At 43.1% G+C, this 27,720-nt stretch overlaps 1 protein-coding gene across 1 annotated transcript in view; it reads left to right on the plus strand.

Moving 5' to 3' along the window:
• Positions 1-9,375: 9,375 nt before the first annotated feature.
• Positions 9,376-27,720, plus strand: part of LAMC2 (laminin subunit gamma 2) — a 50,857-nt gene continuing 32,512 nt past the window's right edge. The window contains exons 1-2 of the mRNA XM_081121389.1: positions 9,376-9,622; positions 26,370-26,558. Of these exons, the coding sequence (XP_080977515.1) occupies positions 9,544-9,622; positions 26,370-26,558 (268 nt within the window). The 5' untranslated portion in view covers positions 9,376-9,543. The remainder of the gene's footprint in view (positions 9,623-26,369; positions 26,559-27,720) is intronic.

Consider the following 27,720-nt stretch of genomic DNA (forward strand, 5'->3'; position numbering starts at 1 on the left):
GGTCACCTAAAACATGAACAGTCTGAGAAACTGTCCATCAAGAGGAGCCTACGGAAACATGACAACTAAATAGTCTGGTAGCCTGGATGCAGTCCTGGGACAGGAAAAGGGCATTAGGTTAAAAAACAAATGGGAGAAATCGAGCATGCAACCTCTCAGTGCATGGATGATATCCAACCAACTGAGCCACACTGCCCAGGGCTAAAATCTATTTTTTTTTTTTTAAATGTACTTGCCTGGAAAGTAAACTCTACTGCTCTCAGAGTCTGCCTGATGCAGAAGGTCTGATCACGAAGCAGCCAGTTCTGGGCAGCCAGAACACTATAAATATGGGCTATGCAGGCAGCCAATTCTGTGCCGAGAAGCATCTTTCAGAGCCCCCAGATCTCCCATCCCAGACAACTTCCCCTCATAAAGATAAGAGCCCGTGCTTACCTAGGATACTACGCTGTTTTCAGCCCATTTATTGCCCTTTGCCTTCATAGCAGCCAACACTATGAAGTAGGTGACTGTCATTATATCATTATTTTATCTATGAAGAAAAACAGAGTTTAAAGGCCCAAGCTCAGTCTGTCTGTAAAAGTGGGGCTGGAATGGAAACCCAGACCGTCTGAGGCCCAGTCAGTGTTCCTTCCACTCCTATCAGTTGTGTATTTCCCTCCCCACTCGCCCTCCTCCAGACATTCAGGGGCCCCTGCCCTCTTCAACAAGAAGTATCCTCAGGCTACGAATGGCCAGAGTTATTTCCACCCATGGTGTCAGCTGTACTGTGTGGACTATAGAGAAATAATGAAGGTGGGGCGGACACTGTGAGCAGGGGGGAAAACACCCCTCTCTGAAGTCATGCCTGTTTTCTAATCCAACACTGGCCCTGATCCCACACTCAGAGCCCCACAGGCACTTGGAGTGACCCTGAATCCCATCCTATAGTCTATTCTAGCCCTAAACCTAAGTCATAGCCATCTGATGTCTCGGAAACAACCCAACTTTGGGGCATTTTCAAGTGGTTTCTATAATGAGCTTTAGCAAACCCATAGGTGTGCCTAAATGAAGATTTGCGAAACTGGGCAGACGTTCCCAACCCTATACTTCAGAAAGGTTGGCTCCCTTTTATTTACAAAATAAGGTGAGATTGTATATACCAGCCCAAATCTTCCATGTTTGCAAAAGATGTAAGTGAGGCATTGAGAAAACCACTGGAGACAACAGCTTCTCAAACTCCACCCTTTTCCAAAAACGGTCAGAAAGTTCACAATTTACTAAAGACCCTTAGAAAGGCTAGGGAAAGAAGAGACTCATTCAGTAACTTCATAAATATAGGGGACTGAAAAAATAAAATATTCCATCATGACTTCCTGCTGGAAAAGTCAGTGCTCATTCAGATCACTTGGAGGGGAGACTGCACCCCTGGAACAGGCACTGGCATGTTTTCAGAGTTCCCGGGGTGTGGGGTGATGATAAACTTTCTTTCTTTCTTTTTTCCCCAGTTGGCTATCTGTGTTTTCTGGGGTTTCTACAGTGGACATATATTGCACCTGTCATAATATAAACAAACAAGAGGAGCTATGGAAAAAGAAAGGTCAGATGGTTGTTTGGCAGGAAATCACTTACCTAGAAAATCATGACACAGCCGTGGGCAGGAGTGGTCCTTCCTGTGACTCGGCAGGCATTGCCAAGCCCTGGTTTGTCGGAGATTTCTCCTATGACTGTAGCAGGTCTCTGGGGAATTCCAAGTAGCCTGTTGGTGGGTTGAATAATTCAGGAAAAAATAACAACAAATAAACAAGAAACAAAAGCAAAGAACCGTAGAGCCTAGGCTGGAACACAGATCAATGTCAGAAACCGATATCGATGAATCTAGAAGAGAGATAAGTCAATGGACTTCAAAAACCAAGGCTTTCATTCAGAGACTGGTGAGTTCATCAGGAAAAAAGGAGAAAAAGTTTCACTTAGGTTGACATGTGAGGGGCTGACACGGATCCCATTGAGTCCAACTTTCTCTCGTTGTGGAGTGGCATCATGATTTAGGGGACTGGGCTCAGCTCTCAAGCAGGCCCATTTTGGCCCGAACCAGGGGTTGGCAAACTTTTTCTGGATCATCCAGATAGTAACTATTTGAGGATTTCTGGGCCCTATACTCTGTTAGCAACTACTGAATGCAGCTGTTGTAGTGCAAAAGTAGCCATGGGTAACATGTAGAGGAAGAATGTGACTGTGTTCTAATAAAACTTTATAGAGCTGGTGGGCAGGATTAGGCCTGCAACCACGTTTGCTGACCTCTGGGCTAAGCCAATCATAGTTCTCCCAAACCTCTAGCCAGTGATTATGATATTTAGGCTTAAACCAATCAGCATAGTCTAAAAATGGGATTTTTCAGCCAGAAAGGTAAGGGGACATATAAAGTTTATAAAGTCACAAAGTATTGGGAAATGGTGAAATATACTCTTGTTTAACAAATCCTAAAGTACTAGAACCAAGGACTATTAAGAGGTCCTTTTAATTAAATATAGCAAAGTTGATTTTATATAGCAGATAAAAAACTCCTAGAAAATGTATTTTAAAAGAGAGTTGGTTAAATTTACAGATGATAATTCTATAATATGCTAATAAGAAAAATTTAGGATATTTTGGACTGTTTTCCTAAACATTCAAGGTTAGTGTCATAGAAGCCACCCCCACCCCCCACCCCCAAATACTTGCTGGTGCTCCTGTGGTGTCCAGCCTAGTTCTGTGTAAGGGAATATTGATCTGAATTAGCATGGTTTTGTGTGTTATCACCCTCTGGTCTCTGTCTTTGTCCCAGAGGGAAAAATCACCATTGTGGTTGACTGGTGAGATAAGATCTTGGTCTGAAAGGAAGTTCATTACATTAATTTTTATTAATATAACTTGATTTATAAAGTTAATAATTCTTCAGAAAATTTCAACAGCGAAGGTAAGAATGTTGATAGTATTAGGACAGTTACCTCTAAGATGAGTTTTCCATCAAGTCCTGAGTGGTAGAAGATTTAGAATTGCACCCCCCCCCCTTTAATTTTCTTTCAAAATTTCATATATGTATATGTACTGCCCTCTAATACTTTTTAAATTTTTTTTAAAAATTTTAAAATTACAGTTAACATACAATATTATACTAGTTTCAGGTGGACAACCCAATGATTAGACATTTATGTCCTAATGAAGAGAGCACCCTGACAAGTCTAGTACCCATATTACCCATACATAGTTATCACAGTGTCATTCACTATGTTCTCTATGTTGTACTTTACATCCCCCATGATCGAACTGCTCTTTTCTTAGAAAATATTGAATACAAGATTAAAACCAAACCAACCAGACAAAAGCGCAATTTTTACTCAAAAGAACATTTTCTACCTAAAGCTCAAATATATCTCTGTCTGTGTGTAGAATTTTTAGCATAGGTGTAATTCATTTTAAGTATACCTGAGGCATATAAAGTGTATTCAATTCCATATAAACAATTCTTCTGAAAAACCAAGTGGTCCTTTTCTGCTTTTGCTGAGATTTTCTAAGCTACTTCCAAGGGTTGTATTCAAAGAGGACCTTGACCTAAGAAAACAGCAAAAGTCTTGGTAGCTTTGATCAAGCAACGGCAGTTACATCCCGCTCTGCTGTGTGTCTGTACTCTGAAAAGCAAAACACTGAAACAACTGTCCAGATAATTCAGGCCTAAAATATGTTCACCTGAAACAGCTAGAGAGGTGAGAGAAATGTGTCATTTTGATTTAAGTTGTCTGAATCACTGTATTAATTCTACTAAATCTAAGTAGACTGTGAGAAGTCTTTAGGTTGCTGAGGAGTGTCTAAATTTTTCTGTGATTATTGGTAGTTTTTTCCATAATTGCAGTGGTCTAAAAGCTCCACCTTTTAACCAAGGTCTAATCCAATCTGCAGGCTTACTGAAGAGCCACCCAGGAATGTTTGGGGATTTCTGTGTAACCAGGCCCTAGAAACGCCAAAGCCAGGGAGGCAGCTCCTAGGATCTGGAGTTCTTTCTGACTGCTCTGACTCCCCACTGGGCCCAAAGTAATTTCCAATTATCCTAAGGAGTTCAACAATTGAATTACTTAATAAAGTGCTCATACCTGGGTTAGGCTATCAGAGCAAGAGAAAACCACCAAGACCTGATTGGATGATTTAAAGGGATCTTGTTTGCCTAAGAGTCTGAAGTCACTGTGCACTGAAGAATTTAAAAAGGTAACTCGAAAAGGAAAATATATCCCCAATAACCAAACTTTTATTGCAGGAGAGAAGTCACTAAAGACTAGGAATTTCATGTTTTATTGGAAGATCCAATTCATTTTTGTTTGCTTTTCATGGGAGAAGAGTGTGTTTATCCAGTGCGAGGCTTATTTTTTCATATTGTAGCTCAGTAATAACTCCAGGTAGAGGTATTGGTGTGGATTTGTGAGGGAGCCTGAGTAACCTCAATATGAGGATAATATCAGGACCTGCTTCCTGGGGTGATGGCGAGGAACAAACTCCAAGACCCTCGCGTTTCCCAGCACTGAGCTGGGCACATCTAGGACATTCCATATAGCTTCACTGTCAGTACTGTAATTGTCAAAATTTTTACTGGATGTTTAAAATGTGTTCACAGTTTCCTGTCTGAAGGAAAGGACCAGGCCCTGGCCAGTTTGGCTCAGTGGTTAGAGTGTCGGCCCACAGATTGAAGGGTCCTGGGTTCGATTCCCAGGAAAGGGCACATGCCTCGGTTGCAGGCTCGATCCCTGGCCTGGTCAGGGTGCATGTGGGGGGCAACCAATCGATGTGTCTCTCTCACATCGATGTCTCTCTCTCTCTCCCCTGCCTCCCTCCCCTCCACTCTCTCTAAAAAAAAATCAATGGAAAAAATATCCTCGAGTGAGGATAAAAAAATAAAAATAAATAAAAGAGAGGACTAGACTCCAAATGCTATAGAGTTTTTCAGACTTTATAACTTAAATTATTAAAGATGGGAAGCTCCAGATTGTAATTAAGAAGCACATTTAGAAAAGCTGTTAGCCGGACTCCTTTTCGGCTTCTGAAAGGCAGGGCTGGGGAGCTCGGATCTAAGGGGGGCCACCTGTCACTTCCAGCTTCTCTTGTCCCGTCTGCGGCCCCAACCCTCACCAGTGAAGCCCAGGGAAGAATTTTCCCTGTGGTGGGCTCCTTCGAATCTGGTGTCCTCTCTTGCAAATCTGAGTATCTCTGGTCCAGGTATCAGAGTGGCTGAGGAACCATGGGCAGTGCTTAATTTCACGCAGGAGTGAATGACAAACTTTGGTCTAAAGGAACACGGCAGGTGACACGCCGCTAAGTCTACTGGAGCTGCCTCTCTGGGAACCTTTCACGTTCTTGTTGCTTTTCCTGCCTATTTTGTCTTTTCTGAGCATGTGCCCTCTCCTCTCTGGCCCTGTCCCTTTGTGATATTGGTAAACAGGCTCCATTTGAATATTTCTGTGTGCAGTAACTACACCAAAATAGGTGCAAATGAAGTTATTGTTTGTGCGCAGCTGTGATTTCCCACCAATCCCTGGCCCACGTGAATCCCCAGCCAACCGCAGAGAAAGGATCAGCTCCCCTTCAAAAGCCAAAGGCACTTCAGCCCCCGAGAAGCAGCTGTGGGAATGCCATCCACATTTCGGCCTGAAGCGAAAGCTTCCACTTCAGCCAGGGTGCTGGCTTCAGACAACACTGCTTTCTGGAGTCTGGCCAACCTCAGAGAGTTTGCCCAGAAGATCCAGGAAACTAGATTCCCATTTATGGCCATTTTCCTTTACAATTAAGAACAAGGGGAGTTGTCCCCTCCCACCCTCTGATTGCTTTATTTTACATTTTAAAATGTTATGCAGAAGCTGACGTAGTTGGCACTGTCTAGGGAGGTTAAGGACAGGGAACTGGGTCTATTGTTGGCATGTGAACAGCCAGTGCTTCAGTTTTTATCATAAGTGAGTTTGAAAGCGGGTGACATGCCAGACATTCCTTCTGAAAGTGAACTAAGGTAAAAATCAACATGTCACTTGTGATTTTATTTGGGAGGTTGGGGTGCAGAGATGACATTTCTGTGAAGTGATTGACACAGCATTGTAAAAAGGAAAGTCCCCTTGGGGTGGTGGGGGTGACTGAGCTGCAAGTGAAACAATGGACAGAGGAACTTACAGGGCCTCAGCCTTCCGGCCAGCCCTGTGGAAATGCTCTAGGACCTTTCCGTCTCCGGGACTACAGAACTTCTGCATAGGACATTGTCCCCACTGGTACCAGGGCTCACACTCTAGATGAATGTGACAATTTGGAGGAAGAGAGGAAGACCCAAGTGCTGACTTTCTAGAACAAAATTCCAAGACAGGTTTGAAGTTTGTGCTCCTAAGCAAACACTTCAGAAAAGCATATCTTAAGTTTTGTAAATTGCCAAAAACAGACAGGTCTCCAGAAGAGGGGTCCCCTGTAATTCTTGGGTGGTATTTCTGCCTGAAGACCCGAGGTGGCTTTCTGCCTGAAGCTCCTGAACTCATCAGAAGCAGTGAGATTCAGGGTTGGATGCATTCTCTGCGGTGCTCTGCATGTCACGACTTATGTAGACACTGTTTCTGGTTCTGGGTTTGAGTTCGCACATTTGAATTAGTGTATCTTAATTATCAAGTAGATTTTTTGAGCGTTTTCTCTTATTTTTTATACCAGTTTTATATACAATCGATTTTACCTATTTTAAGTGTACACTTTGATTATTTTTTATCACTGTCATATTTCAGAATATTTCTTTCATTCCCCCCAAATTATCCTCATGCTCCATTGCAGTCAATCCCCTATCTCTGGTCACCAGTGATCTGGTTTCTTTCTTTGTTGTTTCGCCTCTTCTAGAATTTCATGTAAGTAGAATCATATAGAGTCTGTTTTTTTGTGTATGGCTTCTTTCACTTAGCACAATGCTTTCAAATTCATCCATGTCCTGTACGTATCAGTAATTCATTCTTTTTTTAATTACTGAGTAGTATTAAGTTATTTTTTTCCTGTATTTTTTGTTGTGTTAAAATACACATAACATAAAATTTACCATCTTGACCATTTCTACATCTACATCAAAATGGCTTTTGTTTGGATTTGAAAAAAAGATTTATTTAGATCATGTGGAAAAGCAAATCGATCTTTGTTGCCTTTCTGAAAAGCATGTGTTAATTGAAGTTGATTGTAAGAATATATTTAAATTCATCTGACCTTCACAGTTTCCTTGAAATAGATGATCTCACCCTGCCATATTTAAAATGAAGTTGTAAATGTAGAAATTTTGAGCCATTTGTCAGGCAAATCTGAAATGTGAAGGAAATTTCCAGGTATATAGCAAAAATACAAATTAATTAACAACTTCCAGGTAAATTGGTAATTAGGACATAAACCTAGTTTAGATCAAGAGTTCCACAGGTGTTTAAAATTATGATTGAGGAATCAATTAGTAGAAAGATTAAAACAAAAAAACTTCCATCTTTCTCATACAATATTTGTTAATAATTATAACAAGGAAAAACTGACGACGCTTAGTGATAATAAAAGCAGCAACAACAACAACAATAATGTTATTATTATTATAGCTTACTTACATAGTGCATGTTATATGCCTGTTGCTGCTCTGAGCACTAGATAGGTCATTAACTCAATTAATTTCCCCAACAACTTTTCCAAGTGAGTGTTCTATTATTATCCCCATTTTACAGATGAAGAAAATGAGGCTCAGAGAAAAGCAAGTAACCTGCCTTGATGAGAGGTGAAGACAGGATTTGGCCCTGAGATTCTGCTCCAGAGCCGTGACTTTTGACTACTAGAGTACTCCTAACACCAGCAGTGCTCTAGAGAAAAATTTTCAAATTGGCAAAGGGGTTGGTATTGTCGCTGAGCCAGACAGGTTGTTTAGATGTATGAAGAAGCCCGGAACAAGGCAATGAGCAGACGTAGGAACTGAGAAACACTGGAGCATCCTCTTCACATAAAAGAGGCTGCTGGTTGGCCTCGTGCCCAGGGGCCTGCTGCCCATTTTTCTAACCCAGGCCTGGGTGGCCTCTGGGGGTTCTTTCAGAACTAACAGGTTAGGAAAACCAGGAATCTTTGTTCAGAGTCCATTGTGACTTGGCTTTATTGACTTGGGCCAATAGTCCACAATCTCCTTGGGTTATAATGGATGTTGACAAGTGACCATTGACTTGCATACTGAATTCATTCAATATTTTGAATTTGTCTATGGTGCTTTGTAATTTGACCTAACAAAGGGTTTATGGACTCTGAAACTAGGTTTTGAATCTTGGCTTTGCCACTTCCTGGCAGTGTGACTTTAAGTGTATTACCTGACCTTTCCAAGCCTCTGTTTTATCATCTGTAAAAGGGGGAAATTAATACACCTATTTCATAGTGTTGTTTTGAAGACTAAAGGGTTATTATGTATAAAGCATTTACAACAGTAAATAGTAGGTACAGCATATGTGTTAGCTTTTATCACTCTCCAAAAATGATGATAGATGTAAACATGTGTTCCACCCTTTGAGATATAATAAGCAATAGCCATCTGCACCAAAAGGAAACTGACCTTCAAGATTTATTTTGGAGGGCTCTGTCTGTTCCTAGGTCCTGCTGGACTCCGGGACATTGCACAGCACTGATGGGTGGAAATACAAGGAGCAGAAGATGCAGGGACATGAAAGGGACAGTGGTGGATATACCAGGATTTTCCGTTTTCTAGATATCGCTCACTTCGCCTAGCCCAGTGGGCTTGGACGATACTCACAGCGGGTCTCAACAAACTTTTTCTAAGGGGTCTGTAGAGAATGACTGGAGAAATAGGGTCTAAGATGTAAAAGGAGTAATGAATCTGGATCTATTTCTTATTTTGCGCCTACTGCGCGCTAGATGCTGAACCAGTTGTTAGACACTAGGGAGCCTTCAGGAGGAGGCCCACCTGTCCACAGGGGACTTAGTGCGTTGATGGCCCAGGTGGTCAGGAGGTTCTGGGGACCCAGGAGAGGAGCCCTGGTCCTGGCTGGTGGTGGTGAGGAAAGAAGGAAGCGTCAGCAGAGCGGGGTCCGGCTGGGCCTGGGCGGGAGCAAGCAGAGGGCCCCGTTGGAACTCTCCGCCGGCCCGTTCGCCTCGATGCCTTTCAGACCCCGGCGCACCGGGGCTGCCGGTTCCTCTCCGAGCTTGCGCACTGCAGACTGGACCTCCCAGTTTGAGGAAGGGGCGGTCTGCCAGCCGGACCACCCGGGAGAGAGGGAGGGTCGGGCGCGTCCCCGCCCCGCCTCGGCCCGCCAGGTGTGCGCGCGGGGGGCGCGGCCGGGGGCGCGCTCCGCAGCCCGGCCCGCGGCGCGTCTGCGTCCCGAGGGCTGGGTCCTCCTTATTCACAGGTGAGTCACACCCCGAGACGCAGGCTCTCTTCCTGTCAGGACTGAGTCAGGGAGGAGAGTGGATAAAACCACCTGACCGCGGAGAAGGAGGGCACAGCGGCGCGCAGTGGACCCGCCCGCGCCCGGCGCCAGGCAGCGACCCCCGGCGGCCCCGCGCGCCATGCCCGCGCTCTGGCTCAGCTGCTGCTTCTGCCTCCCGCTGCTCCTGCCCGCCGCCCGGGCCACCTCCCGGAGGGAAGGTGAGTGGCTCCCGGGAGGGACCGTCGCAGCCCCGGGCTGTGCCTGGCCTTCCCGTGCACACCGTGCGGCCGAACGCGCCTCACCTGGGAGGACGCCCACTTGGCCCCCAGCCTCTTCTGAGCTCCCCCTGCTCGCTCCCCCCCCCCCTCCCTGCACTTCTCCAGAGCTGGGTTTCAGTGAGACCGAGATGACTACAGAAAGCCGTCTGACTTAAAATATACGTATTGGGAAGCCAGTAGGTGTGCCAAACCCCGGTTTCCCTTCCTTCAACCACGTTCCTTGATTGCTTCTTTGACCAAGGGGTCCCTGTGCAATCAGGAACGGGTTGGTGCAGAAATGCTTTTCCCATTGTGTGTTTTTATTGATAGGACTTCGGTGGGAATGTTTTCTGTGACTGTGAGCACCACAAAGATTGAAAATGAACCTCTGCAATAATCCTTCTGAAAGTTCCGTTTCAGCTTTGGGATGAAAAATGAGCCTTACGTGTCTTAAAGATGCTTTGCTTCTGATTAATGTTACCTTTTATAGTATTTTCACATAATAATCATTCAACAGGCATTTATTTAGCACATATGTCATAGATCATTTGATCTTATCTGGGCTACCTGGTGGCTGTCATGTCCTCAGAAGTTCAGCTGATGTAAACAAAGCTTTCAGGCAGCCTAGCAACCATCGGCTGTACACATGCATGGGCTCTGACAACACATAACGGGTGTTTTCCTTGTCACTTAGTTTTACCAGTGATACTTGACTGTATAATTACCCTGCGTTTTCATGTTCATATTGCTTCCTGCACCTGATGGCATTCCAGTAATCATTTCAGCTGGGCTAAGAGCCATTTTCACACTGTGTGAATGAGTGAACATGAGATGATGTTCATGTGCAAGCGGGATCATCTCAGATATTCCATTTATTATCATGCCGTCTGGGTGATGCTGGCCTGAATGTATGTTAATGGCAAGGATATTTTAGCCTGTGTATAAATGCTTTGATGCAGTCCTTTTTGTTTTTTCTGAAATATTTTTGGAATTACCTTCCAACCCATCATCATGACTACCATTTAAAAAACTCTTTATGAACATGATGATGTAGGTTAGGTTCCCTCAGAGTTAAGATAGTCTTACCCTAGTGAAAAACATTGTGAAAGTAAGCAGCGTCTCTGAATATTGGAATTCACAAGGACTGCTTATAGATCAACTACTAGAATCTGTTGGATTAAAAAAATGAGAAAATAGAAATGGATTTGCACAGAGCCACAGAGGCAGCTGTTGGCAGAGACAGAATTGGAGCTTGATTCAGGGTTCTTAGACTGAAACTTTTGGGATCACATTACAAAAGTAATAAGGAACCAAGGTGCATATTTACCTAATGGATGATTGTTGAAGTAATTTTCCCCTTGGCTGTAGTTGAGTGTGTGTGCGTGTGTGTGTTAGCATTAGATAGTGGAAACAAATATGTAGGATATTATCAATTGTTTAATGAAATCAGACTCAGGTAGACAGAGCTTGGACTCTCCCTTCTCAAGAATGGCCCAGCTCTGAGCTTCCTGTCCAGACCATTAAGTCAGAAGAAGTGTTCAGGCTCACTTCTAGACCTTCCCCTTTTGGGAGGATGGACTGCTTAAGATATTAGACTCCCTTCCCAAAGGAAATTGTTTTGGGGTTCAATGAGAGCGTGAAAACTTTGGTGTTAGTGGAAGTTAGAGTGTAGTGGAAGTTAGGCTGAAACTATAGTACTTTGCCACCTGTAGACAAAAAAAGAGTTGCAGGTTGTTTATAAGCAGGAGATGATGTCACTCACTCAAGGGTTTAAAGGATGGAGTTGAGCTAGGAGAGGCCAATGAATGGTCATCGCGATAATAAAATGAGAGAGGGTGAGGCATTCATCATGGTGGTGGAAATAGCAAACAGGAAATAGGTTACAGATCCATTTAGAAGGTAAAATTGAAAGATTTTGGTAATCCAATAAGTGTGTGTGTTAGGAATACCAGTAAGGGGAAATTGTGAATAATAAGAGGCCAAGATGGGGCCAAGGCTCAGGTCAAGTGATTGTTTCCTTCCTCACTGGAGGAAACGAGGACTGTGAGAGAAGTATGAACTCTGGGGACAAGGTTGAGCAGTGAAGAGCAGGGATTGAGTTCCTGTGGGAACGTGTTGGATTTGAGATGAGAGCAGAGGTGTCCAACAGCCCTGGTTAACAGCTGGAACTATGATTTTTGAAGTTTAGAAGGAAAGTTTGAAATGGAAAGTTGGGAGCCCGAAGGTGCAAAGCAAAGCCTTGACAATAGATGAGATTTCCTGGGACACAGAGGTAAAAGAAACCTCAGCACTTAACAAGGGGATGGAAGAACATGAGGGAGACGGAGGAGGAATGAGCATTGGGGAGAAAGGAGAATTAAGAAAGAAGTGTGTTTGTTGTCCAAAGAGTTAACAAGAGTTTCGACAAGGTGGGCCTAACAGGTGGTATTCGGATATGAAAATATGAATATACAAAGACAAGGACTACAATACCCTGTTAGACTCAGCCATTAGGTAAGTTTTGAAGCAATTATTCTAACATGGTGAGCTCAGAATCCAAGATTATTAGAGATCACTCATGTGGTTTCTCCCATGGCCTGGCACCGGAAAAGATGTACTATGGATAGTGGAAAGGACCCGTGGAAAGGTTTATACTCTCATAGATTCTTTTGTTTAAATTGTTTAAGTGGTATATATGATGCATAAGAGTGCAGGCTCTGGAGTAAGACTGCCTGGGTTCAAATCCTAGCTCCCCATTTACCAGTGGTGGGACTTAGCAAGCTACTGCACGTGTTACTCAGGCTCCTCGTCTCTAAGATGTGAATAATAAATTGTCATGATCGTTGCATGTAGAGCACTTAGCACAGGGCCTCGTAAGCACTCGCTATGTGTTCAATATTACTGTTATAACCAACTGTCCTGCCAGTACTGAAGGTCAGTATATTGCCTTCTGAGTTTTAAGTGGTGAAAATTTTGAAGGCTCCTTGAATTAGCTCAAGAAAGGTGATGAGGAGCCTTCTGCTTAGGCTGGAATCAATCCTGTTTTACCCAATAAAACAAGTGACAAAGAACCTGACAAGGCACCCAAAGCAGATAGGAATTTCAAGACTGGATTTTATATCACGTCTTCTCCTTGACTTTGGTCACCACCAGACCTCATCACATACAGATTCAGCAAAGCTGTTGCTCTCTAGAATCTGCCCAACTATAAGATGACTTCATGTAAGATGGTCTTTCACTTCTTAATACTTAGGTCTCCCTGCTCTTCCCCACTCCTCCCACCAAAATAAAATAAAATAAAAGGATTTTGGCCAACTTAATTATGAAAATAAATATAGACGGTCACATGCCTCTTTATATTTAATTTAGTAAATTAGTTATGCAAACATACTTAAAGTCACATGATTTATAAGCTAATAACTTAGACATATGGGTTAGTTCATTCACATTCATGAAGTAATCTTTCCATTCATCTTTAGCATGCCTAAAGCCACTTTAATCCAGTTTCTGCACTTTGGACTGGGTGGCCTGAAATACAGCCCTATTTTGAGTCTGTTTTCGATGCTGTCATTAGAGAGCACACCATTTTTAAAACATTTAAAAATGATCCTTAAGCATACATTGTGCTTTTCACGGCATTATCATATCAAAAGGCTTATTTATGACTACTTTCAGCACTGACAATTGGGAGATAATAAAACAATTGTGAGAATTGTGTTTGATACCTTGGCCTCTTCCTCACTAAGTTTCCAAAACATTGATTGAGGTCATTTCAAATTAATGTGTCTGTCCCAAACACTAATTGTTTTAAAATAAAATCCTTGAAAAAGTGCCCTATGATATGAGACATTGTGAAAAGACTTAAATGTGACCCTTTTTATTATCCTGAGAGAGAAAAAAAATAGAAAAATAAAAACCTTTACCTTCTATTCAAGTGTGTACCATAAACAGGAGTATAGAATTGGGGTGGCGTGTAAGTTGGAAATTTCTATGTGGGCTTAAACTCTGGGTGTCCTGAGTTGGGGAGTAACCAGCCACTGGGTCAGCGCCACTGATCCAAGAAGCCAAGGAAGAATGTTGATTTGTGATCAGTGTTCATGGGAAAGTCAGGAGCATGAAATTAAGGTGTCAATCCTGGGAATATTTGTCCCATTTAAGTTCTTAGTGGCTCAGCTATACTGTGCCCCCCTCCCCCCCTGAGAAATCTGCAAGGACAAGACTTGAATCATCTATTACCAGTGTAGAAACAGGAGTCCTGTAGGTTCTGGAATACTCTAGTCACAAATTAGACCAGGTAGATTACTGAATCATTACTGGGCCATGTTCTAACATAACCCGCGGGTACATGATGTAATATTTGCATCATATCCAAAGCCCAAAGCTAAGTCTTTTCTGTGTCTTTGGGTGACTGTATGTCTGTGTATGTGCCTCCCCAACAAACACGTGCTTCTTGTGTCACAATTACAGAAGAAGAAAACAATGGTTCTTCCTCCAGCGCTGGTCAGTGTAAGGGCTTGAGTGTCCCTCCCCCCCCTCCCCCATCTGCTCTATCAGAAGAGAGGTGGAGTTCAGTTGAGCAAAGGCATACATTACATACCCTGGACTTCTTCAGGCTCCTAGACTGGTGATTTTCAACCTTTTTCAGCTCATGGTGCACATAAGCTAATTACTAAAATTCTGTGGCACACCCAAAAATGTATTTTTTGCTCATCGGACAAAAAAAAACAAGTATAATTTTGATTTACTTAAACTGGAAGGCTATTGTTGTGTTGGCTGTTGTCATTTTCTTATTTGACAGTCTAACGGAAAAGAGGTCAGTGCCCCTAAGTAGTCAGGTATTGCATGTTTTAGAAATTCTTGCGGCACACCGGTTGAAAATCGCTGCTCTAGACCATTTACAGAATTCCAACTGTTTCTCTTCCAGATTTTATTTTTATTTCTTGTGTAAATATGGATCTTCACATTCTAAAAAGAATTAAATTGCAGCCAAATCCTTTCCCACACTAACTTAAATTTTGGGGAAATTACCTAAATCTTCAGCTGCACTGGTGTGGGGCATTTCTTACAAAAATGTTTGCATGTTTCACTACTTTCTTCTCTTATTACAGCATCTTGGAACTAAATGGGATTGGGCCTTAGGGGTTCTCTACACGAGCCTCTCATTTTATAGAAAGGAAGATGATACCCAGGGAGGTAAAGTAACTGCCAGAATCCCCATAGCTGGTTATAGCAGAGCTGGATTTGAGCGCCTCTGATCCTCATAGACAGATGGCAGGATCGAGGCCCAGAAAGGTAATGGCCTTGACGAGAGCCACACTGTTGATCACAGGACCTCATACCATTGTGAGTGTTCTTTAACAAGGTACCTCCTTGGCTTATTTCTAATTCTTGAGAATTTCCATTTAAATTAATTTCAGACTTGATGGAATCTTGATCTGTTGTTAAGAACATCCCTTATGTCTCTAGGTGGGACGCCTGTGTCTTGTCCATTCAGAAGTCTCTGTTTGTGTATGAGTCAGTATAGTGGCTGCTCCTTCAAAAATGTGAGAAAAACAGGTTAAAAACAAGCACAAACTCCAGTTTGTGGAGCATCGACCAAAGAACAAATTTCAGATAACCAAGTTTCCTCTCTCTGTGTCTCTCTGTCTCTCTCTTTCTGGTACAACCCCGTTGTCATAATTTTCATGCAGCTTGGAATTGAACAAGTGGCTCAGTTTTTAAAAAGGACAGTTTAAGGGACAGCAATAAGCCTTATCAGTCATTATTCTTCAATGGCTGTTGGCATTTTGAATCTATAGATGCACATTTGTGTCCAGCAGTATCAATAAGTTTTGGAGGCTTTCAGGGTTGCGTCTGTTTAGAGCTAGAACATTGAGCACGTAATATTTCACCATACTTACTGCTGTTTCAAATCACTACTCATTTTGCTTTTGGTAAAAGGAGATTCCTAGTATTTAAAGATCATTTCTCATCTCAAACAGATTGGACTACTTTGCAAGCAATGGGTCCAACAGTGACCCAAGCTTCTGCTCTGGACTCATCGAGGGAGTTATACATGGTAGGAGGTGATATTCACACACTGAGGTCTATGGGGACAGAGAGGAAGTCACAGCTGACCTGACGTGGGAAGTGACAGTGGAGCTGTAGCATATTTGTCCTACTGAGACATAGGACACATGGCTCCCACTCCCTGGTGAAGGCTTCATGGTCCGATCTCTTCTTGGAATATTTTTTATTTATAGTTATGGATATATAAAAATGGCTGGGCTCCTGAAAGCCCATTTTATTCATTTTCTGACTTTAAGCAGTAAAATTTTATTTTATTGCTTTCAAATAGATTCTTTTTCAAAAAAGAATCCTTAAGGAAGATGTTATAAATGTACTCTATACATATTTTCCCAACATTGTAAATGTACATGAATTACCACTGTTTTTTTGTCAAAACTGGGAACTATAATGGTGTATAGTCAGCATGCACATACCTAAATGTGTGTGACTTTGCTGATAGGAAAAAATCTCCATGTACTAAAACGGCTAATTTTACTATTATGGCTAATCTCCATGTACACAAGTATATTGTTCATAAAGGCAATAAAAGGTTTAAGAGGGAGAATTATTGGGTAATTTTTTTAAGGAGCCAACAAAACACAAATTTAGATGATTGAAATACTACCTGTAATGTTATACTACAAAAATTTCCGCACAAATCAGAATTCAGTACAAACCAGAACTTCCTTTTAAACTTTTCTTTATTCAGATGCCTCATACACGACTTCTGTCCTTTTGGTTCTCATTTTGGTGTCACCTCTACCTGTCCTGGACTCTCTAATTTTCTTTACTTCAGCTGCTTTGTAAGGGGGCATACGGCACCTTTCGCTGGGCCAGGTAGAAAATGCTCCAAGGACACCATGCTCTTTGAATCACAATGAAATGTGCTTTCTGTATTGGAATGCTTTTCTTCATAGATGAACTCAGGGGAATCTAGAAATGGCTATTTCTGTGGTTAGAGGTATGTGGGGTTCCATGTGGGTGGGTGAATACTTGCATGTAGAATCCTTGCCATGCACACTTACTGAGTCTCCATCCTACAGTTGACACCTGCTGTCTTGGAGTGGAGCTATAAGGTGCCAGGTGTGAGAGACGGGAGGCTCTTCTGTGTCCCTTGTGTCCCATTCTTCTCTTCCCTTTACCTTTGAACTCACTCAGACTGAGCCCTCAAGCTCCTCCTTTGCCCTCAACTCCTTTGCTAGTCAGACAAAAATCGGTGTCCCCAGCCTCTCTGTTCACTGGGACTGTCTTTCCTTCTCCCCACTGGCTGCCTGGACCCTGGTGGGGAGTAAGGGGAAGACACCTCCAGGTGTGATCTCCTGGTGTCGCCTTCACTAGGCTGAGTTGTCTAAGTCCACGCTTGCCTTTTCCAAGTCTGATGTAATAAAATGTGCTATAAACTCAGTGAAAATAGGCTTCTCCTTTTAAGCCATAGTCTTTCCAAAGAAAAATGTGGTGATATGAGTTTCCCTGACTCTCGATAACTTTACACTATTTAGAGTTGGAAAGATTTGCTCATATTTTATCACCCAAAGTGGCCCGTGTGAGTACAACCCTGACCTCTGTTGTCCCCCTGCTCAGAGCACTTCCTGTGGTGGCCTTACCCTGCTTGGGCATTCACGTGTCCTGGGAAACGAAAGAACCAAGCAGGATGTGGCACGGGTGTCTCTGGCTGCGTTGCTGGAAAGGCAGCTGTGAGAAACGTGGGAGAGAAAACTGAATTCAGTGAGAAGATTCTTAGCCAGGGAAGTGTCCGTTCCATTTTTTCATTCTACTTAGAAGACATTGTGACAAACCTCAAAAAGATAAAACTGGAAGCAGACCACCACACATTAAACTTAAAACTCAAGATCAGTTTCAATGAAGAGCTGTTCAGATGTGGTTTTAAAGTATTCACCCAAGCTAAGCCATGGAAAGAAAAATCTCACGTAGGAGGTTTTAAAACTAGAAAATGCTTATGAGCATTTTCATCAGCACATGTAAGTGTAATATGATAAAAATACTCGCTTGTCATCTTGAGTATCTCAGATTTAGAGACTTTGATTTTTTTAAATTTTAATTTATTTACTTAAAAGTTGTTTTTTCAATTATAGTTGACATACAATATTATATTTCAGGTATACAGCACAGTGATTAGATATTTATATAACTTACAAAGTATTCACCTCAATATGGAGACTTTGATTTTTGCAAATGGGATGATAACTTCCAATGCTTTTGATACCAAACTGATAGCTGTCAGGAGAGTATCTTGCCTTAGACTTTGTAAGTAATGTGCAATTTGAGTATTTGTAAAAATATTTTAAAATACATTAGAATAGATTACTATTTGAAGAAACTTTCAGTCATTGCTTTTGTTCAGAAAAGAAGCATTTGCCACATTTTTTAAAAGTTAATACTATTCTCAACTTTAATTTTATTCTCCATTTTTAATCGAGCTATTTACAGGGAGGTGACGGTTGCTAAACTTGAGCATAAAAGAGTTGTCAGTTTACATGAGCCAGTTTTTTTTACTCCAAAAAAGGGAATGATATTTAATAATATAATGTTTAATTTTTAGTGTAACTTCTTTGAACAAACAAAACAGAAAAGATTGGTTAAGATTGCTAGTCCCAAATCACCTCTCCCCACAAGGATACTTTTTCTTTACAAAGCAAGAATTTAAAGTAGCGGAGGAAGTAAAGTTATAAAATGAAGTATAAGTGAAACGATGGGGGAGACAGAAAGATGTCTCACTGGGGAGTGTTATGGGAAATCAGGCTGGAGAAAGTATATAGGATTAGAATACAGATATCTTTGTAGGCCATGCTAAGGAATTCTGGTCTTTATCATAAAAGAAAAGAGAAGGCATCACAGAGTTTTAAGCAGAAAGGTGGTGGTAAAATTTGTATTTTGAAAAGGTTTTGTGACTACTGAGTGGAGGGAGGCCAGAGAAGTTGCAGGGAATTCTGTTAGGAAGCTATGGCAGACAAGGGATAATTGGGGTTTGGTCTAGAGAGGCCATAGGGTGGATGGACTTGAGCTAGTTGGTGGGTCGTATCAATAAAATGTGGTGTTGAATAGAATATGGGCAGGTGAGAAAGATAGAGGACCTATAAGGATAGCTTCCAGCTTTCTGACTTGATGGGATGACAGCCATGAGTTTGCTTTTAAACATGTTTTGTGTAATGAGCTTTTGAGATAGCCAGTTGGAAATGTAAAGCGGTTGGCTGAGCATGGGGGTCTAAAGTTGAGAATGAAGTTTGGGCCAGGGAAGGATCTTGACATGTCAACACCCGTCATGGTTATTGAAGGCCTTGGCTTGGGTGAGAGAGTTCTAGAGTGAAGAGTCACGAAGGTTCAGGACTGAGCCTTGAGGAACATCAACATTTAGAGTTGGGATAAGGAGAGGAGCCTGCAAAGACTTGGGTGGGAGTCAGGGGCAAGGTCAGAAGCCAAGAAGAAACCCGACGGAATGGCATCATGATATTTAAGGGAAGAGTTTCAAAAAAGGAGAGAAAAAGATTCAGTGTCCCAGGAAGGGAATGAGGGGCACATAATGCTAGAAAGGAAACACAGGGCATACACCTTCCTTCTAAATAAGGAAGAGAATTGAGTGTCATCTTTAAATAGTTTATACGTGGACTCACCCACAGGGGATTATAAGTAACTTACTTTATAAACTTACTTCTGTTTAACTAGATCACTATTAGTGTGCACTAAGCAGCTGAAATGGAAGTGCGAGCAGCAAAGCTCTACGTAATAGTAGCCAGCACACACTGTCAAGTTCAAACATGACACTCAGATTCCTAGCTCATGAGCTAGTCCCACACACCAGCCAAGTACATTACCTGTCAAGGCTGCCAGATCACTGCAAACTGATCTCATGGTCTCAAGCCTGCCTCCTGGCCTTGCCCTTCCTCTGTGCAGTCCTAGGCTTGCTGCCCTTTGAGGTGGCAGGAAGAAGGTCTTTGCAGCTCCAGGCTCACAGACCACAGATGGGCAGGCAGCTCTGGCACAGAAATAGTTCATTTGGTGTATGCAGCAACCTGAAAGAAAGCCTCAGACACTCTTTCTAACTCAAAGTACCAGGATCCTCTTACAATTCTTTCTGTTCCCGTTTCACTGTGGATTTTTTTTTTTTTTTTGGTTGAAACATTAGATTTTTTACACTGAGTGCCATATATGTGATCTGTGTATTGTGTTGAGAAAATTTCACATTAGGTTCCTGGGCTCTTGGGAGATTTCTGTATGTTCGAGTTCTCATTTGGTATATTTTAGAGTCAGACTTCCTTCCTTTCTTTCTTCTTTCCTCCTATTCATTTTTCCATCTACCCTTCCATCCTTCCATCCATCCATCCATCCATCCATCCATCCATCCATCCATCCATATATACATACCTACATATATTCATCCACGTGTCCATCCCTCCGTCCAACAATCACTGTCCCAAGCCCTGAGTTAGGTACTGTGGGGATGCGCATGTGTGAAACTGTTAGAGCGCAAGTATGTCACAGACACAAATCGTGATGGCGTGGGGGGGGGGGAGTGATAAATGACCGGAGAGACGAGGAGAGGAAGTCCTGTGGCCATTCAGAGGAGGGAGAAGCTGTTGAAGGGCTATCAGCTGGGACCCTACATGATCTGACTTATGCTCTTAAAAAGACCACTCTGGTTTCTGTGTGGGTTTAAGGAGAGTGGAAGCAGGTAGTGCCCCAGGCAAAGGAAATAGCAAACATCAGGGCCTGGGGTAAGGAGGAGCCTGGTGCATCCCAGCTTCCCGCGAGGGTGTGTGTGGTGGGGCCCAGGGAACAGGAGTAGCTCAAGTTGCAGAGGTCAGCAGAGCCAAATCCGCAGGGTTTGGGGAAAAGTTCGAATTTTTAAGTTTGTTGTTACTGTTAGAGCTCTAAAGCCACGGTGATTCCCTAAATTGCATTGCAGATCACCTGGGTGACTAGCAGAGCGTGTTTTTTAAGTTTAGAACAATAGAAAGAGGATCTGCCTAACACAAACGATCCCACGGATGCCAAATTGTTAAAATTTCTCGTAATTGTTGGCAGCGTTTCCTACGGGAAATTTAAAATGAGGCCTGGGTGAACTGCCCCGAGTCCAACCCGAGGAAGCATTTGCGGTTTCCTTCCATTCTCCTAAGGATGCAGCTTGGAAGCAGCCTTTGCCCCCGCGCTTCCTGCCCCGACCTGTTGGAGCTGCGTGTCTGAGCCGGGGTGGCAGCGGGCAGGCAGCCCCGGGGCCCCGCACACCTTGCTCCCCGCGGGCGGAGGGTTGCCGGCTCCCTGGATCTGCGTCTGGGGGGTGCGGGGGGGGGGGGTGCTGGGGGGGATCTGCCTGTGTCTGGCTGCCGGGCGGGCTTCGCTAAGGAGCACCCTGAGGATCAGCAGGGTCCGCTATGCTAGTTATTATCATAATAAATACCTAAGTGCCCAAGAGGGAGCAGAGAGCGCAGTCAGACATAATTGCCACCCACGCTTTACAAGCCTGGAAAAAATACATGAAAACCGGAGTGAAATGACTCGGTTTGCGATGTGTTTATGGGGGGCTTGGGGTGAACTTGACTGTCATTCCTTTAGCTGTGGAAAGCACCCGGGCTGACAGAGACAAGGATTTCGGGGCATTGGAGTGACAGGACAGAGAGAGGCAGGACGAACCCTTGAAGAGGGGACCCCAGTTTGAAAAGAGCACAGTGCAAATGAACCGACAAATAAGAGAAACGGATGGGACCTGGCGCCTGTGACAGTCAGTGAGAGAGGCAGACCCTGCAAGGCCTCGGGTCTGCTCAGGGCCTGAGTCTGAGTTGTGCCTGTGTTTTCTGGTACAGTGACATCTTCAAGCCAGGCCCAGATCCATGGTGACATGAGGGAAACGTGGATACTGTGATGAGTGTTTGATATATATTATATTAAGTAAACACATGGAATATCGTATTTGATCAAATAAAACCTTGGCAACTCCCTTCTTTGAAACCTTACTTCTTTATGAAGCTCTAGTGCCCAAGCGCCCCGTGCAGCCTCGCTGATGGATGTGAGGTGATGTTTATTAAATGTGTGAAATACGGGTACAGCTCCTCGGCTAAGGACAGAAGAAGGAAGGGGAAGGAGTAAGAATAAATACAACAAAATCCATCCATGGGGTGCTTTGGAAAGGATTTATCAGGAGGCCAAAGAAAAGCTGCAACAACATGACAGGCAGGTAATTTATAATTAAGAAAACAGGGTGCCCAGTAGATAAATGGACAAAGATCACAAAAAGACCAGTATCAAAATAAAAATAAAATAGGAAACCAGCACAAGGTACTTTTCAGCCCTTCCTCCCTTACACGCCTTACCCACCCCCTAATTTTTATTTCCTCTCACTGTTTTCTGTAGCTCTCCTTAACAAATATCACTATCTCAGCATTCTTTCTATATTTCTTATTTATTTTCTTTCCCTCCAACTCACATGAAGACTCCACATGGTCTGGAACATCTGTTGGTTTTGTATGCCCTTTTATCCCCAGTGCCTAAACCAGGGCCTGGCATGTGGCAGAATGAATGAATTTGTTGAATGAGTGGATGAATGAATGGACTGTTGATAAAAGGGAAATGTCCAAGACCTTTATCTTTATACTCCCATCACTTATTTTTGCGTCAACACTCCCTGATGGAAACTGGAGAACATAGTCACAAAATTTGCTGCTGGCCCAGAATTTGGAAGAATAGCAAGTAGATTACAAAATGAAAATGAGAAAATTCCAGGCATAAAATTGAACAAAACTAAACATAAAGAAAAGAAAGTATAATAAAAAAAACCTTTGAGAATGTCCTCTCGTTTGAAATGTATTCTAGCCTTGAATTTAGGTCTATTAATCTAAATAAATCACTGTATTATAAGTTGTCCACAAAGGCTATTTTCTAGACTGGGCTTCTGTGGAGAAAAGCATCCCCTCCAGGAACAGGGAAGAGAGTGTCTGCTAAATATCGGTACTTGTATTTTTAAGACGTGTGCAGACATGTGGGAACACGTGGGCCCTTTGAATGGTAGAAGCACATCTAGGAATTTCCTGAAGTTTCAGAGAACATTCATTCATTTGTTCATTAAAAGGCAGTAAGTATCTAACTAGACACTGAGCGGTGTACCAGGGCTTCCCTCTTCCTTTTTCTAAAGCATGAGAGTGCTTTCTGCCTGTTTAAAGAGCAGAGCCAAGTGAAAATATTTGTCCAGTTTCATTTCAAAAATAATTCTAAAAAGTATTTTTGCCAATATTTAAAAATCAGTACATTTCATACACAAAGCCAGATTTCTGTCTTCTTTGAAAACGTAAGTGGAAATGCTGACTACAGGAGACATTGTTGCTGTGGGCAAGATTGGCAGCTTCTCCCATTAGCCCTTTGGGCAGAATCCCTTCTGCTTCCCGTTGCCATATTCCTAGCCTGGCAGTGCCCTTTGGCAACAAGTGTGCCCATGGTAGTGGCTGGGCAGAAATTGGTCACAGAGTAAGAAAGACCAGGCACAAACTATGAGGCCCATTTTGTTAAGCCCAGTTGCAGGAATAACCTGGAATTTGAAACATAAAGATTTTTTTCTCAGTAGTAAGATTGAGTAACAATTGGTTTTAGGGAAGTTAGTCTAAATGTGGGAGATGATTTGAGAGAGACCATGTTTCAAATGCATCAGTGACAAAAAGGTCATTCCATGCAAAAGGGCAAACTCCCTTCCCGCATTGTCTGGGTGTGAGTGTCCAGAAGACTCAATATTGAGGTGAGTGCAGTGAGCTAAGTGTTGAGCTGGGAGCAGTTTGGTAACTTCAGAGCCCTGAAGGCAAAGCTGGAGAGAGTGTCTTCATGGAATTGTCACATAATGCCAACCCCAGGAGGCCAATACACTGCCCAGACATGAGGCCCATAGGTCCTCTCTCTCCAGCCAGCATAACCCTGGGCTTTAACAGAAACCCATGTGAAAGAGAGGAGAGTAGATTGACAGTAAGTTTGTAACCTGCTGGGCAAGTTCCAGAGTGGAGATGCTGGCTGAAGACCTCCTCGGCTGGAACTGTAATGCACCTCCAAGGAAGGAAGTAGATTTAAAGGAAGAGCATAGCTCCTTCAGAGCAGAGTTTGGACAGAAAAAGAGGGAGGTAGACAGAAAAATAGACAAGGTTGTCCATTTTTAAAAATATTGCTCTAAATAAATATATCATGAGCTGTCTTTATGAAGGTAACTCTTACCAGCAAAAAGTTTGTTCTGAATAAGAAAGGCGCACTGAAAGTTTGTAATTATTTTGAGATTGCTCCCCAAAGGCATGCAGGACAAAATGGGCATTGGCTGTCTGATCCAGCTGAGTAGCCACACAAGGATCGTTGCCTGGTGAATTTAGCGCTTGTACGTGCCTAACGATGTACTCGGTAGAAATTTCACAGCACATGACAGCTGTGTGGCACATCTGTTCAAGATCCAAAAAATCAGTTACACAAACATTCATTGGGAAAGATTCGCCTTGGCAAATCTGTGAAAAGCCCTGAGAGCTTGAATTGAGTGCAAACTTAATAGGCTGTCAATCTAATGAAATGTTAGGCTGCATCCATTGAATTGTAATACCTACCTAGTCTTGTTGGAAGCTGAGCTGTTCAAACCACACTGAAGTACTATATAATAAACCCTGGTCATTTTAAGAAACATATTGAAAATTAGAGTTTGTTCCTGGAAGAGTAGTCAGGAAGAATCTAGAAATCAGGTCATGGGAAATGGTTGGAGGCCTTGGAGGTACCAAGTCTCCAGCTTAACCTGAAGGAGAGAAGACAAAGGAGGGAGATGCTATAGCTACTATCTTCAGATAGTCAGAGGCTTAGCTGATGCAGTGCCTTATAGAACAATGTCTGAAATAAATGTCTGATGAATAAATAGGTAAGGGAGAGCAGAGGGGTGTGTGTGTGTGTGTGTGTGTGTGTGTGTGTGTGTTGCTTTCCAGGGAAGAACAAGAACACATGGTAAAAATTACAGGGAGGGAGGAAGATTTAAAACTCCATAAAAAATAATTTATAACAACCAGTACTACGAAGGAGGAACAGGAGGTCATGCTAGATTAGGAAGGATTCGAGAAGGGGCTGAATTTGTAAAAAGAAGGCCTACGTTCATCAGTGAACCAGATTCTTGAGAAGTAGGGGTCAAGTAGGAAGATAATGGTTTTGTGGTTGGACAGATCTGGGAGAAAATTTATCTTGGCCCATTTAGCTGTGTGATTTTGAGCAAGGAACCTACTCCCCCTACTCATTTGTTTCTTCTTCTGTGAAATGGGGATAATAAAAGTCATGTCAAAATGTTGTTGCGAGCCAGTGCACTTCAAGTCCTGGAAATAGAGTGGCCTCTGGATAGATGTTAGTTGACTTGCCCTGGATTAGACGGCATCCAGAGGAGCACGAGGGAGCTCCAGGAGCTGTTGAAAGGAAGTCAGTTAGGAAGCTCATCAGATTTACTTAGTCACTTTTGTGTCTTCAGAGCCTCACTTGGCTTGCAAAGGGCAGCTGCTCAAGACATCTTGGCAGATTTGCTGCCGTTATTATCAGTGCTCGGGGTAAGTCATGGCCCTAGGCACCTCTAAAAACAGGCTCTCGTTGGGATTGCATGGCCAATAGACACAGTGTGCCTGACGAATAGAAAGTGACTTTTGCCATCAGGCAGGTTTAAATCCCAGCTCTCCACTGCGTCAAGTGACTTAACCTTTCAGAGCTGCACTTTCCTCATCTGAGGCAGGGCCTGTCCCATGTGAGTGAGGGACAAAATAGCATAGGCAAAGGACTGGATAGTGTCTTCTCAGTGGGACCCTCTCACTGATCCAGGGAGGCAGAAAATGCATACACATTTATAAGAGAAGAGCCAGGATTCAGAGACTTCAAGTAATTTGCCCAAGAAACTAGCAGAACTGGTATTTGATCCAATTCTTCTAACCTCAAGGCCCATCATCTCTCTCTTCTACATGGTGACTGAAACATTTTTTGAGTGTCTGCTGTGCGCCAGGTACTATGCTAAGTATTTCCATGTTACCTCAATGGCTGTTTGGGTCCCACATGGAGATGTCACTCCATAAGTCTCCTTGGAATATCCACAGGGTAAACTTTCCTAGACACTTGGGAAGGTTATTTTTATGGTACTGTGGCTCTTTGATACCTGGCTTTGGAAAAGGCACGCAAGGCACAGTGAATGGGGCAGGAAATACCTGTCCAGACAGTCATAGCTCCTCAGCCTGGACCATCATTGGAGGAACAGATGTGTGTCTGGAACAGATGATGCCACCAGCTGTTAGACAGTGGTGTCACGGTGCACACTGGCAGTCCTCAGGTCTCCAGCCCATAGACATTTTCTCTGGGGTTGCATGGGGTTTTAAAAATTAATTTCTTGCAAATATTTAGTTCAGGAATTTTCACATAGAAACACATAATATAAGACTTTTGAGGAACTGGACAGTCAGGTACCCCTGGACTCATGTTCTCCCAGGCAACACCCCACCAGCACTGTGTAACTGCCCATCCTTTAGACGGAGCGAGAACTCTCATTGTCCTCTCCCCGCCCCTTTCGCTGCTTCCCCTTCCTCCATCGAGTAGTTGGAACCAGTCTGTAGGCCCCGCGAGTAACTTATATTAATAATAACACAACACCTCGGAGAATTGTGTCTGTGCTTTTTGCTAACGGTGTCTCTCTCTTCCTGACCCCCAGTCTGTGACTGCAATGGGAAGTCCCAGCAATGCGTCTTTGACCGGGAACTTCACAGGCAGACAGGGCGTGGATTCCGCTGCCTCAACTGCAATGACAACACCGGGGGCATTCACTGCGAGCGGTGCAAGGAAGGATTCTACCGACAGAGGGAAAGAGACCGCTGTTTACCCTGCAATTGTAACTCCAAAGGTAGCTGGGCAAAGGGCAATGAAAGAGGGAGACGGGGGAGGGAGGGAGGAAGGGAGAAGCAGACAGGCCAAGAGAGAGGTGATCAACTTCTAGAACAATCAGGAATCTAACCAGATACTGGTCTTTCTTATCAATTTCGATCTGTAAAGAAGCGTGTTTTTCTGAGGTCCGGATTGTAGGCAACAGCTGGTGTCTTTAAGGCACATTGGTGTGAATTCTAGGGCCAAGAGGCACACGATTAGTTGTCCTGGCCAATGACAGTCTTTGACCCAGGGATGAAGGAAATTCTCCCTCTTCCAGTGACAGTTCCTCATATCTGCAACCATTTCTTTGCCCAGCCGCTCGAAAGTGAAGGGGTTAGAAAGATCTGTTTCTGGTGCTATGCTAGGTGCTAGGGATGTAAAGTGGTGCTAATAGAAAAGACAGACAAATAGTCTTTCGCAGGGTTGTTCACAAGAAAAAGTAGAATTAACAAATAGGAAGCACCTAACAGGGTGGATGAGTCATAGGAAAGCCCTTTTTTTGTTGTTTTTTGTTTTATTTTTTAAAACTTATCAGCCGATGCTATATCCGCAGAACTATAGGTTTGTGCACATAGATGCACACAATGTACTGAATTCATCTCTGGCAAACAGTAAAGACAGGCTAGTAAAAATAAAGAGGGAGAGACAGGTAGTTCTGCTCAATAAGTTGAGTTTTTTCTTTTTCAGTGACCTTATTGTGTATATCTTGGCAGTGTCTGTTTCACCTCTTTGCTAGAAACTGTCCAGTAGGATAATATGATAAATATGAATCCACTTAAAGGGTAAGGCGAGTGCCTGGCAGTGGCTCAGTGTAGCTGCATGGCACCAATTCATAGCAGCAGCTGAACGCACCTGAAAATAGCAGATTTTGGTCCAGCCATGAGTCGCTGATGGAGTGTGTTGGGGAGCCTTATAGAAAACTGGGTAACCCACATGCCAGCAACCACTTCCCAGTCACCAGAGTTGCTGTTATGATGTGGTTTGAGTCAGATTTGCTCAGCTGCGTGGTAGAGAATCAGCATCCAGGATCTTTTGGATGCTAAGCAATTTCCCTGTGAATCAAAGAATTCATGAAGAAAAACTAAAAAACCCCTGATTCCATTTTAATGGGCATTTAACCTCTCCCAAGAGCCCACATC

Source organism: Miniopterus schreibersii (genome assembly GCF_964146895.1).
Source record: "Miniopterus schreibersii genome assembly, chromosome: 19".
Classification (NCBI taxonomy): domain Eukaryota; kingdom Metazoa; phylum Chordata; class Mammalia; order Chiroptera; family Miniopteridae; genus Miniopterus; species Miniopterus schreibersii.